The sequence below is a fragment of the Orcinus orca genome, chromosome 20, assembly GCF_937001465.1.
Source record: "Orcinus orca chromosome 20, mOrcOrc1.1, whole genome shotgun sequence".
NCBI classification, from domain to species: Eukaryota; Metazoa; Chordata; class Mammalia; order Artiodactyla; family Delphinidae; genus Orcinus; species Orcinus orca.
Genome location: NC_064578.1, coordinates 4,729,581 through 4,743,427, shown reverse-complemented (window position 1 = coordinate 4,743,427; position 13,847 = coordinate 4,729,581). Strand labels below are relative to the sequence as shown.

General features: G+C 48.0%; 1 protein-coding gene across 9 annotated transcripts in view; it reads right to left on the bottom strand.

The window, feature by feature from the left end:
- MBTPS1 (membrane bound transcription factor peptidase, site 1) overlaps positions 1-12,609 on the bottom strand; it is a 50,116-nt gene extending 37,507 nt beyond the window's left edge. For 2 of the 9 annotated variants that reach the window (XM_049704036.1, XM_049704037.1), the window contains exon 1: positions 12,261-12,609. In XM_049704036.1, coding sequence (XP_049559993.1) covers positions 12,261-12,594 — 334 coding nt within the window. In that variant the 5' untranslated portion in view covers positions 12,595-12,609. Of the gene's footprint in view, positions 1-62; positions 549-1,090; positions 1,173-1,279; positions 1,388-2,856; positions 2,916-12,260 lie in introns of all 9 variants that reach the window. The other 7 variants (XM_049704038.1, XM_049704039.1, XM_033406385.2 and 4 more) reach the window with 7 other exon arrangements.
- Positions 12,610-13,847: the final 1,238 nt, after the last annotated feature.

Genomic DNA, 13,847 nt, shown 5'->3' with positions numbered 1-13,847 from the left:
ATCTGAAAAAAACCGCATTGGGGGTGGGGGGAAGTCCCTGACATTTAAAATAATATCATTACCATATTCCACAACTGTTGAGGAGAACTCCACCTTCAAGGTCAGGTGGGAACAGCCAGGGCATGGGGCCTTTTCAAAAGATTTCTTTTCCAGTCTGTCACCCAGATGTTTCTTCCCACAGAGCAAAACCACCAGCAGAAGCAGCCAGATGTGGACAAGCTTCATGGTCATGAGTGAATATGGTCATAAAATCGCATAAATTCAAATCGCACTTTTTTCTTCCTTGATTATAAGTTAATTTTTGTTTCAGCGAAAAGCTGAAACATTACTGATCGGCCATTTTACAGTCTAGTCCAAGGTAAATAAAAGTTAAATTTCATGGCCTTTTGTGGTTTGGCCTGAAAAGAGGCTTTCATTTCTTTCTTCGTTTCTTCTCCATCTTGGGCCTCAGGCTTCGCTCACTCTGGCCCAGACACCTGAGTCCTACGCTCCATCTGCACCACAGAACCAAAGTCCAACAGGGATGAGTGATCACTCCGTGAGCCAGTCTATAAAACAAAGCAAGCGCACAGAGACATGAGCAGTGCGCTGACAGAGCCGGGAGGGTTAGTGATCCCTGCAATTTAGATAAGAGGGTCAAAAAGACACACCAGCTACAAGACGAAATAAATGTATGACACAACCATGGAACATCTTATTATTTCACTTTCATTTAGTTACTCCTCACTTCTTTCAGGGGGAAAAAATGTTTTAAGACAGCTTCAAAAATAAAATAGGATAAAATAAATGAGAAAAATAAGGATGACAAATAACCCCAGGAATATTAAGCACACTGGCCCTGAGCACCCAGCACCACGGAGGAGGAGGAACCATGACCCTCTGCCTATGGTCCTTACTACGCCTCTATTTCAGATGCTGTATTTTCCCATCATTTGCAGCTCTTCATTTCCAGGGCGTTTCCCCAGTCAGCACTTTAATTCCCGATAAATTTTACCAATTTTTCAGGCAAAAGCTTGGTATACACCCTTACTTTCTGCTTTAAAATTAACACCTGAGAGCAAACTAATTTCCATGCAAGTCATGTACTTACCACCTTCTTTAAGAGACGACATAAATGGTCTAAAATTACTCAAACTATGCCTCTTCAGATTTTGAAATACTTTCTGCCAATTCTATGAAGAGAGCACAGAAGAGTTTTTATTGTCACTAAGTGTATTTTACCTGAAGCCTCAACTTAAAAGATTTTCAACCTGCTGAATATGTTATAAAATCAAATTACCTCTTTACTGGGAGTGACATGAGAGGACAGTTCGTGAGGTAAAAGCTGTTGCCAAAGAAAACTGCTGAGTATTAAACTGCACGTGAGCACGAATACCTTTCAAAGTATCTGAATGGTAAGGAAAATCATAATTCTTCACAATGAAGAACAGAGCAGTGATAAAACAACAACACAGGCTGCAGCACGCCCAGAAAAATCCGTTGCACAGCTCACACCAGAAACATAAATAATCCAGCAGGGGAAAGACAGACCAATGAGACAGGCCTTCCATTCCTACTTGTTTCTAAAAAGAAAACACGCAGGACAAGGAGTTAGCCCCCTTTCAAGAGAGGGATGTCAGGGTGTTAAACCTATTCTTCCGGCAGAAACTGGTACCTGAGAGCAACAAGGAGTCTGTGGTTTCTGGAACTATTCATGTGTGCTTCTATAAACAGGAAAGCACTGATAAAGAAAAGTAAGGGTTTGGGCTTCCCTGGTGGCGCAGTGGTTAAGAATCCGCCTGCCAATGCAGGGGCCACGGGTTCGAGCCCTGGTCCGGGAAGGTCCCACATGCCGCGAAGCAACTAAGCCCATGCGTCACAACTACTGAGCCTGTGCTCTAGAGCCCGTGAGCCACAACTACTGAGCCTGCGCTCTAGAGCCCGTGAGCCACAACTACTGCAGCCCACATGCCTAGAGCCCACGCTCCGCAACAAGAGAAGCCACTGCAATGAGAAGCCCAGACACCACAACGAAGAGTGGCCCCGCTCACCGCAACTAGAGAAAGCCCGCGCGCAGCAACAAAGAGCCAACGCAGCCAAAAAATAAACAAATAAATAAATTTATTAAAGGAAAAGAAAAGTAAAGGGTTAAGAGTATCTAAACAATCTTTGAAGTTCAAAAATTAGGACATTCATTGTTATAATAACAAACGAACCTGAAAAGCAGGCCCATCTCTGCAACTGGAGACCAAGGTTGGTGGAACAGAGTTAATCAGATAGAAATGAAATATTAAAACTTATTTCCATAGCAACATGAAGAACAATGAGAATGCCAGTCATATAAACAAAGAAATTGAAAACAAAGACCAGAACAGAAAGATGGAAGAAAAGCAACAGGGGACACCAACAGTCACTCCGACCTATTTTACAGCAAAGCCGCTTGGGAGTGAGGCCCAAGTCCTTGTTCATACTTGATACCTGCAGCAGTATCACAGAATACAACTATCTGAAGTATATAGCTGACTTAATTATAGTATTACGGGTCAAAGTAGAGAAAGCTAATCACTGGTGATAAGAGCTCTTATGTTCATAGGAAATGAACTTACAGTGAAAAGATTTAAATGGGTCTCAATTAAGGCAATTAAAAAAAATAAAATAAAAACAGAATGCTAAAGAATCTATCACACATCTTTACACTACCAAACGTAAAATAGATAGCTTTAGAAAAAAATCTATGACACATTTGGATTGGATATAACGCAAATATTAGTGAGCCATACTAGTGAGCAAATATTAGATCTAACAAGTTGAGTTACATCAACTTCAATTAAACCTGTTCCAAAATAATTCACACACAGGTAAAGACAGTGAACTTACAATCAGCCTGTGGGGGAGAGATGGCTGATGTTCTCTCACAGCTGAGGGCAGGGGCCTGACTTGAAAAGAAAGAGAAACGGAAAGAAAAGGTCAGGGATTCTGAAATTTTAAAATGACTAAAGTAATCAGTTCTCTTCCAAACAGAAACAGGAAACTTTTTAGGTCTTTGGAAAACAGGACACTGCACGATCGTAAGACAGTCTACCTTAATTTACTCACTACATCGTACAAATTTATGAAGTGCTAACCAAGTTTCAGACATTGCCAGGGGTTACAGAGGAAACACGTGTTGTTAGTAGGTGAGGGACGCAGGCCTCCAGGTGGGAGCCTGCAAGGAGGCCGAGCACAAACGCCAACGGCCAAGCCAAGCGCAGGAAAGGACGACAGCAAAGGAGAGGCACAGGGCCCGCGTGGGGACGGGGGACGGAAGGAGGAGCCTTCGGGAGAGGGGGCGCAGCTGGCTCTGGCCGACTCTACCCCCGCAGGGCTGGAAGCGTGGAAATACGGAAGGAGAAGCGGGGCATCCTGAGCAGAGCTACGTCCCGGCGAGGAAACGCAGGGTGCGCGCAGGAGCAGCCAGTGAGCGGTGCCAGGCTGGAGAGGGTGACAGGGCGGGCGCTGAGGCAGGCACGGGTCTGAACAGCAGGGCCAGCGACAGGCGGAAACAGCCGCTCAGAGCGCCAGCGGAGCGCCCTGCAGAACGGGAACCCCGCGGCGGGGCGGGGGAGGGGGGCGGGCGAGCGGCTCGGTTCCCTCCTCCGACCCATTTCCCCGGAGCCCCAGAGCCAGGCACTGCTCCGGCCGCCCCGCAGAGCAGTGAGCACAAGACAACCGAAATCTCTGCCTCGTGGAGCGGCCCTTTCAGGGGGAGACAGGTATCACGCACGATGAGGAGAAGACGTGGCATTTAGCTGGTGATAAATGCTGTATTTTGAAAGCAGAAAAAAGAAAGAAGGGGGATGTGACAAGTCAGGCAGAGGGGTGAAGCTGAGACAGAGTGCTGCAGAAGCTTCTGGAAGGGGACTTCTGAGTGAAGACCCGATGGAAGCGGGGCGCTCACCAAGCCCCCTGGGGAAGGGTGCCGCAGGCGCTGGGGAGACAAGGGCAGGAGCCCGAGCGAGGGCACGCCTGGTGTGTGCCAGGAAGAGCAGAGGCCAGGGGCGAGGGAAGGGGACCTCGGAGGGGAGATGAGAGGCCCGTGCCCTAGCGCTGAACGGGCAGGGAAAGCGTGAGCAGAGCAAAGGAGCCTCACCGGCCGGCTGGAGCTCCGTGTGGAGCGGACACAGGCGGAAGCGGGGAACCCCTGGAAGGCCCCTGTGAAGAGGGTGGCTTGGGCCAGGGAGGGGCAGGGGTGGCGAAGGCAGAGCCGAAAGGCTCCGCTGACGACCAGATGTGGGGCGCGCCCGTGAGGAGGCAGGGACAGCACCAAGGCCTCCGGCCCAACGCCCAGGGCGTCTGCCCCAAACGGGATGGCGAAGGCTGCAGGAAAAGCCGGCTCAGGAAGCACGGGCAGGACCTGAGTGCTCTCGGGCGAGCGTGAGAGCTGGGGGGGCATGGCTCAGGGCAGAGGGGAAGAGGGAGGTCAAAACCCCCAAATAAGGGGAAACATTTCCATAATGAACAGCGGTCACTGGTTTAGTAATTGAAAGGTCACTGAACCTCTCACCAGAGGGCCACACTAGAGGAGTCTCCAAACCACAGGGGCTGGAAAGCAGACACCCTCATGAGGACAATCCCCATGGAGGGGGAGGAAGGAGAAGGCTGGGAAGGACGGGAACAAGGAGACACTCCCTATCTGGACCTGGCTGACCTGCTTCTGTTCTTTAAAGGTGAACTAAAATCTGGTTCTAGGAAGACACTCTTTTTCAAGAGTGACAACAGATATGGAGGTTTCTACGTTTCCCAGTCCCAGAAAGAGAGAGCTTCAAAACATAAATTTGCACTGAGGAAAAGAAAAATGCCACGGGGGACCTAGAGGCGGGTGAGTGACGGCGTGGGCGCTGGGGAGGGAAGACCCGCCACCGCCTACCGACCTCTGCGCCCTTGGCCTGTTTGTTTTAAAGATACGGCTCCCCCCCCCCCCCCCCCCGACTCCTCCGCAGCGCTCTGAAGGCACCCCGCGACCGCGTGCACAACGGCTGCGTTCCGCTCTCACTCCACAGTTCAGCCCTGGAGAGTGTGTCCCCAAGACGGGCTCACCATCTAGTGGCCAACACGTACGCAGCAACAAGCGTAAGGTGAGCACAGAGAAGAGGAGCACAGACACAACAGGAAAAGAAAACACTTTCTGTAAAAATAATCGGCCGAGGATAAGGAGGAGGCAGCGGTGGGAGAGCTGCAGCGGCCTGGCGCGGAGTGACGGAGGCTGAGGGGAGAGGCCCCTGGCGAGGGGTATCAGAGCCTGCGTGAGGCGCCGGCAGTGACGAAGGGACACTGATTTGATCAAATAAATATTTTGTGGATAATGGGAGGCAGATTTCTCACTGACAGGGAAGGAAGTCTCAAATATGAAAGGGGAAAAACTGGAATGAACCATGCAGGATCACAATAAAACTGGAAGTAGTGGTGTGAACTCAAGGTTTTCCATATACAGACAGATGTAGAAAAATACACTCACACAAACACACATACATGTATTTCCTAGCTCTGTCTGCTGAAAGGACACAGGGGCAGTGATATCCCAACAGGAGGGAAGCCAGAACTGGTTTTCTAAATAACTATTCTCCACTAAAAGAAACCAGGCTCCTTGGAGAGAGAGCTAGTTCCAGGCTGGGCAGGGTGAACAGAGATGCGTCTGGAACATCTTCTTGCGCCAGAAAGTAAGGAAAAGCTCAAAGAATGGTGGGGACGTGTCAAAGGGACACAGAGGCCAGCACAGGACAATCTGAGCATCGAAGCAAATAATGAACGTAACAGATCCTGACCCACTGAATACAACAGGAAAGCATGAGTCCACTGTAGCATATATACGTAAAATAAACTTAAACTGTGAAGAGGAATAAGTTATTCACATGGGCTCAGAATGGCTCCCAGCAAAATCCTGATTTACGAAAGGAAATAGGGTAACCCTACAATGGAGACGCTTCATCAGGTTAACCAGCGATGGGACAAATGGACCCAGGTCCGCCGGGCAGACGCACTGGAAGAGCCTGGCGTCACCTGAGGGGCTCCTGCCAAAGAAGCACAACCTGAATCAGATCCTAAGGAAACATCAGGACCCCAATCGAGGGACATTTTTCAAAACAACTCGCATAGAAATTCCATAAGTACTGAGGTAATGAAAGTCAAGGAATGGCTGAGATTGAAGGCGACTCAAGAGACATGACCGCTAACTGCAACTCAAGACTCTGAACTGGATCCCTTTACTGTAAGTACATTACCGGAATGAACAACTGGCAAAACCTGAATGGGGCCAACCTGTGATCAGCTAGTAGTGGCGTATCAAGACTAACTGCTGGATTTTGAAGGCTGTGCCGTGACTGCATAAAAAGGTCCTTGCTTGCAGGAAATGCCCACTGAAGTATCCAGGGGTAATGGACATCAGGTCTGCAACTTACTTTCAAATTGTTCAGAGGGAAAAAAGGGCTTCTATTGTTCTTGGACCCTTTCTGGCAGGTTGAATGGTTTCCAAAATATGCAAAAAAAAGGTCCTACATTTAGTCTCAGTTGCTAGCGCTGCCCTCAGGAGGGTGGGAGTATGAATTTGAAAATGTGGTGGAGGACTTCCCTGGAAGTGCAGTGGTTAACAATCCGCCTGCCAATGCAGGGGACACGGGTTCGAGCCCTGGTCCAGGAAGATCCCACATGCCGCGGAGCAACTAAGCCCGTGCGCCACAACTACTGAGCCTGCACTCTAGAGCCCGCGAGCCACAACTACTGAGCCCATGTGACACAACTACTGAATCCCGTGCGCCTAGAGCCCATGCTCCGCAACAAGAGAGGCCACCGCAATGAGAGAAGCCTGCGCACCGCAACGAAGAGTAGCCCCCGCTCGCCGCAACTAGAGAAAACCCGCGGGCAGCAACGAAGACCCAACGCAGCCATAAATAAATAAAATAATTTATAAAAATAAAATATGGTGGACGGGTGGGGGCAACTTTAAGCCTCTTCTGTGAGACTCACTCTGCACAGACCCATGTGTGCACAACCAGACCATGGACCTTATCAAATAGGTTTACACCCATCACCTGTCACACAGAATGATATCTGAACACACCAAGAGATGGACTGAGCCAGTCAAAGAGAAATTAAAAGTATTTCTCATTCTAAGGAATTAAGGAACTGAGATAGTAAACAGCTGCTAAAATTAACCCCAGTGCCTCTATAATCTACATGATAAAAATCAAGTAACATTTTGACAAAAATTGAGACAAAAATTGAGTATAAAATAAAATCATGTTTAAGAATTCAACCCAATAAAATGAGTACTCTCATAGGTTGCTAGTGAATGTAAAAAACTCTTATGACCTTTTAGAGTAATTTGCCAATATACGGACGTAAAAAACTTTTAGTCTAATAACTTCAGTAATAACAACAACTAATACTTACTGAGCATTTATCATGTGGCAGGTGTTATCCTAGTAGCGTGCATGTATTAACTCACTTAATCCCACGACAACCTGTTCCTACCCATCCCCCCATTTTCAGAGGAGAAACTGAGGCCCACGGTGGCTCAGCACCTTCCCTGGAGTCACCCCGCCAGTAAGTGGGGAAGCTGGGCTGGGAACTTGGGTGGTCTGGCTCCAGAGGCCACACTCTTACGAGGTAGGTTACCCTGCTTTCCTAAAATCCATAGAAGTATAAACCTGAAAGCATACAATAATTTATGTCCAAGGATTTTAACTGGGAAAAATTACAGACCACCTAAATGCAATAGGGGACTAGCTAAATAATTAGTGCACCCATACTATGGAATGCAATGCAGCAATTTCAAACTATGGTCCTTTGGAAGGCTGAATAATGGTCCCCAAAAGATGTCCACATTCTCATCCCCAGAACCTATAAATGTTACTTTATATGGCCAAAGGGACTTTGCAGGTGTAACTAAACTAAGGATGTCTAGTGTCCTGGACGATCCAGGTGGGTCCAATGTAATTACAAGAGTCTTTATAAGAGGGAGGCAGGGAACTGATGACGGAAACATGAGGCTGAAGTGATACAGGAGGAGGTCAGGAGCTAAAGAATGCAGGTGCCTCTGGATGCTGGAAAAGGGAAGGAAACACATTCTCCCCTGGAACTTCCAGAAAGAATGAAGCTGACACCTTGACTTCAGCCCCGTGAGACTGACTTCAGACTACCGACCCCCAGAACTGCCAGAGAATAAATCTGTGTTGTTTTAGGCCACCAAGTTTATAGAAATTTGACACAGCAGCCATAGGAAACTAATATATTTCCCAAAGAATATGGGGGAAATGTTAATGAAATATTAAGGAAAACAGTTCATGTACAGTGTGATCCAAATCTTGATTTTTAAATATGTATCTATGTGCACAAGGAAAAAAGAACATGAAAAACTATCCACCAAAATGGTACCAATGATTCTACTACCTTCCGATACTATGATTACAGGTAGTTATGTTCTTAATTCTATTCATACCTTTTCACAAAGAGCACATGTTACACTTTTAAATTAGATAAAACATATTATTTAAATACTTTAATAAATCTTTTAAAATAAATTTTATAGAAAAACAAATTTTCTGGTAAGACAGCGGCACAAAGTCAAAATATGTTAAAAATGTCATTTTATTTGTACATATAGCAGCGCTTAAAAGGGATCTATTTCCTAGGAATTGTTTTCAAAAATCTCTGTGTCTACCTTCTAGCTTAAGGCTATGCTTTTAGCTAGTACATTCTGAACGAGTTTATCATCTGTAATATCACTTACTCATAGGGCCTGGTTAGGGCTGTTACTGGATCCACTAAGTGTTTACTGGATTTAATTTCTATAAATTCTTAACGTAGAAGACCTGGTTATCTTTGCATACAAAGGTACACCCTAAAAGATGGTATTTACAAAATTATGGGTTTTCCATAAATAAGTATAATTATGCCTCCAATAAAGGTACAATCAAAAAACATTTGACATTAAATACTAAATGTAAAATGAACAGCTCAAAAAATACAATGCCAGGAATAATATTTAATGAGACGTGTATAAAAGGGAGACAAGGTAGAGGAGATGTATTACTTGGGCAAGTGACAGCTAACATTCCTTACAGCTCTGAGAATCTTCTACTTTGCATTATAAAAGGGTATCACTAGGATTATGATGCCCCGTATAGCTACAGTACATCCAAAAGGATTTCTTTGCAAATAATTAAAGAACACAATTCAGATGAGAGGAGATGACTTGTATCACCTGACAGTCGTCTAATTATGAAGATGTGCCTTGCTTTTTAATGACCCTTTACTGAAATAGATCCAGAGAAAATTGAACTGTTTAGGCTATGGAAGGATACCACTCAGTTCAATTAAAATTTGACTGTAAAAATACCACTTTTGTAACTAACTGCATACTTGACTGTATTACCATTGTTTAGCAGGCTAACATTTAAGAGATGCCAGACCATGCCAAAACAAAGGTGTGTTCTTAAGCCTGACTGAACCATTCATTCTGGCACATTCTGTCCATTAGTAGGTTTCGTAGGGGGAAAAAACACAAGCAATTCAGCCCCAAGAGTCAAGAGTGCCCAAGTGAAGGACCATCATGGTCCACACTGCTTTTATTGCCTATTCTTTCTCAGATGTGGCTGTCTCCTTATTCTCTTGACCCTTCAGCCACCCAGTACTGGCCAGCCCCGTAGAAGGCTAGTACTTTCCTCATTTTACTTGAAACTCATTTTCTTAAGCAAAAAGACATTCTCAATATTAATAAACCAAGTTAACAGATTTCTCAGCGTGTCAAAACCGATTAGGCCACAGGGAGGAGGAAATCAGTCTCCCTAACCTGACTCAGGCCAAACACTGAGAAACCAAGGTCCAGCCTCCCGTTCTTAATATTTCAAGTCACCGAGGGCTGGAGTTGCCAAGTTGTTCCAAAATATAACCAGTACCTTAACTCTCCCCTGGTGTCAGGGGGCAGATGCCAACACACGCCCACCCCAGCTCCACTTAAAGCGCTACGCTAGGAGCCATGTGTAGCCTGCCCAGGCCTGCGGCCTCTCACTATCTGTGGCACTTACTGTGGCTGCCACACAAATGAAAGAGGCAGCAGGCGGGGCAAGAACTATCTACCACCAGACCGACAGAAAATGCGATCAAACAACACGCGGATGGGAAGGGAACGCTAAAACCTCCTGACTCTTCAGAAGAGAGCCTGCTTGATCCCATAGGACCCTAGGTGCTTCTAAGGCTCTGCAAGCACCGAACCAGAATTTCTTTATTTATAGACGCAACCAACTCTTGATTATAAGCCTTATAATCAATTATAGCTATAAGCCTTATAATATAAAGGATGTAAAGGATACTTGGGGAGCGCCATTGAGACAGCTTATGGGCAAGAGTCCCACCCGCCACCCCTGCTGCCACCTCTAACAAAAAGGGCTCTGGCCATCTGCATCATACATGGAAACGTAACATTTTATTTGAGAAAAGTGTCCAGGGGACTGCCCTGGCCGTCCAGTGGTTAAGACTCCGCGCTTCCACCGCACGGGGCTCGGGTAAGATCCCTGGTCGGGAACTAAGATCCCACATGCCACACAGCCCCACCCTCACCCCCCAAAAAGTGTCCTGCATGAATGGATAAACAAAATGTGTTATATCCATACACTGGGATATTCCTGGGCCATAAGAAGGAATGCAGTATTGGGGGAAGGCATAAACTAGGAGTTTAGGAATATCAGATACACTCTACTATATATAAAATAGATAAACAAGGACCCATTGTATAGCACAGGGAACTATATTCAATATCTTGGAATAACCTGTAATGGAAAAGAATCTGGAAAAGAACATATATATGTATAAATGAATCACTCTGCTGTGCACCTGAAACTAATACAACATTGTAAATCAACTCTACTTCAGTTTAAAAAAAAGGAATGACTTCCTGATACAGGGTACAATGTACATGAACTCTGAAAAGAGTACGCGAAACAAAAGAAGCCAGACACGATGGCCACATACAATCTCACCTGAAAACACGAAATATTCAGAAAAGACAAATCTCAGGAGACAGGAAATAGATTAGTGGTTGCCTGGAGCTGGCGTAAGAAATAGGCAGTGACTGCAGATGGGCACCAGCCATCTTCGGGGGATGTCACCTTAAACTGGGTTATGGTGGTTGCAGAACTCTGCAAATTTACTAAAACAACAACTACCAACAAATACTGAATAAGTACACTTAAAGCAGTTGAATTTTATGGTATGTAACTTTACCTTAACAAAGCTCTCACGTTAAAAAATATATAAATAAAATGGGTGCTGCAGATTAAGGGTTGGGAAGAGTCACTGTTCTCCAAACCCCTCATTTTTATACTCAGGCAAACTGAGACCTTGAAGTGAGAGCGCTACTTACCAGCACAATGGAGACTAAAGGGCCATAGGAAACGAAATTCTCCAGTTCAACTCAAATCTTAAGCCACTCGCAAAGGACACTTGGAAGTGTCCTTCAGAATCTAAAGTAACTGTAAATATTTAACTTAATCTGCATAGGCAAACAGGCCATAAGTCTCAGGGGCTCTAACCCAAACAAGGGGTAAACATCTTAATGAACACATGTAGACGGTGTATAACCGTGTCACGCAGCACATTCAGGACAGGGCAAGGCAAGATTTTAAGATTCTACAGGTCTGAAAGGCATTCTTGTTCTGAGCGTCAACCAGAACCTCCCGAACCCAACTTGCCGACGAGCTTCTTACCCCGCATTTTTGAAAAATCAGTGGAGCAATGCGTACAGACCGAGACGGGGAAGAGAACCGAGGTCCCTTAAGATCTGATACGAGCTCCCTCTGGGAACAGACCCGAAAACTGCGGTCTGTTCGGAGGCGGAGGGCCAGGGCCAGGCATATGGTTTGACTCCGTTAAAGTGTATTTCAGATAAAGAAAACGGTGAAATGGAGCAAGCTACCGAAGAGTGTCAACACGCAGAGAGGGCCAGGCGGGGACACCAGCCGGGAGCCGGGCCGGTCTGAGGCGAGTGGAGGGGACCGCGAGACTCCCACGGGCAGGCATGCAGTGCACCGGCGCGTCAAGCCGCCCGTCCTCCCCGCTCCCCGCACCGTCGCCCCCGCACCGCCCAGTCGGCGCCCAGCGGTTCCCGGGGCGCAACGAGGCCCCGCCGGCGCCCGCCGCCCCCGCCAGCGCAGACCCCCGCCCTCGGGGCCTCGAGCACGCCGGAGAGCGCGGGCGGCCGCGCGGGTCCGGAGAGGCGGCGGCTCCGGGGAGCGGGCCGCCTGACGTACCTGCGGCGGCCTCAGGCTCGGGTCCGCCCGGCCCGGGATAACGGCGCCTCCGCGGCGAACACGCCTCGGATCTCCATGCGGGGTGTTTACTCCCAACGCTCGCGATACTGCGCGATCCGGGCGGAGAAACCGACGGCCTGGAGCGCCGGCCCCGGCGGCCGTGCGTGCCCTGCGTGCGCGCTCTGGACGCCGGGGGCCGCGGGGCCGGCCCGGGAGGACAGACGAAGGTCTCGCGAAGTTTGCGGCCCTGGGGCGGGACCGGGTCGGAGTCCGGGTAAAGGACTGTTGGAATGGGCTGGCGAGGGATGCGTAGGGATTTAGGGCAGGAGCTCATGGAACCTGCACTGGCCCGGGCCGGGCTCGGTCCTGCAGAGGAGAACCATGGCGAAACGGCCCCTGAAAGCTTCTACTCCAGCGCTCTCCTCCTGGGGCCTTTAGGTGTCCGGAGCAAGAGCCGGGTTCGGCGCGCGTCCCCTGCAAACCGCTACCCGTTTTACCCGCGCGGCACCTGGGACGCGGGCGGGTGAAGTGCTTGCTCAGGGCGTGAGGATGCGAGCCCTCCCCTGACTCCCACGCTGACCGGCGAGACCCCTGCCCCAAGTCCGGTCCGCTCCACTCCTAACCCCTCGCGGCCTCGCCTGGAGCACGGACGCCAAGCGGCTACCCCTTTTGAAGAAACAAGGATTAATGTGTTGAACTCTAGAAGCGCGCCCCCCCCCCCAAATGTCCGGGTGATTGAGATCACGGGCTGTTTTGTGTCTAAATGTTGAGCCGGTCCACACTTGACATTGGACACAACTGGGGAACTGAAAGCCTGTTTTACGTAATGCTGATGACAAATGATGTGCTATATAGTGAGACAAAACTGCTTGCATCTTGTTTGAACTTTCCACGGCACCATGAAGATACTGCATGGCCCCAATATTAGAAACCACAGCACTGCATCTCCCCTTTAAGAATATTTAACCAAACTCATTTGACATAGTGGCTAAATACAGAATCCCCGACTGGCTTTGTGATCTTCGGCAAGTTGTACCTCAGCTCTTTTGTACCTCACCTTCCTCATCCAAAAAAGAGATATGAATACCTACCTAATAGGATGAGGGTTAAATGAAACATACACATACAGAGCTTGACACACATTCAATAAATTCGGTGGTTACACTAGATCAACCCACACCTGATTAAGTTCTCCCCCCACCCCCGCCCCGCCCCAGGTCGCATCAATGTTAGGAACTTTCAGAGAATTCTTGACCCTCGCACTTGCAAATCCTCAAAATTAAGCACTCCCTGCTGCCACCACGTAAGGTACCTGATCTTAAACTTAACTGTGTTGTTCTACTCAGGGTTCTTTTAACAGCCCTTTAGGTCACTATGCCATTGAATACAAAGCCCAACTGTTAGGAACAGAGGTAGGCTGATGAATTGCAAACATCCTTGTCACGTGATAGTGAAGTCGGAAGCGGGGGAAGAGACAGCTGCCAGCTCCTGAAAACCCTAGAAACTGCAGGGGGCCTGGGGCATGACAGGAGGTGGCCCGGAAATTGACCAAGGAAGGCTGAGAGCCCCAGAACCCTGGTCTACCGG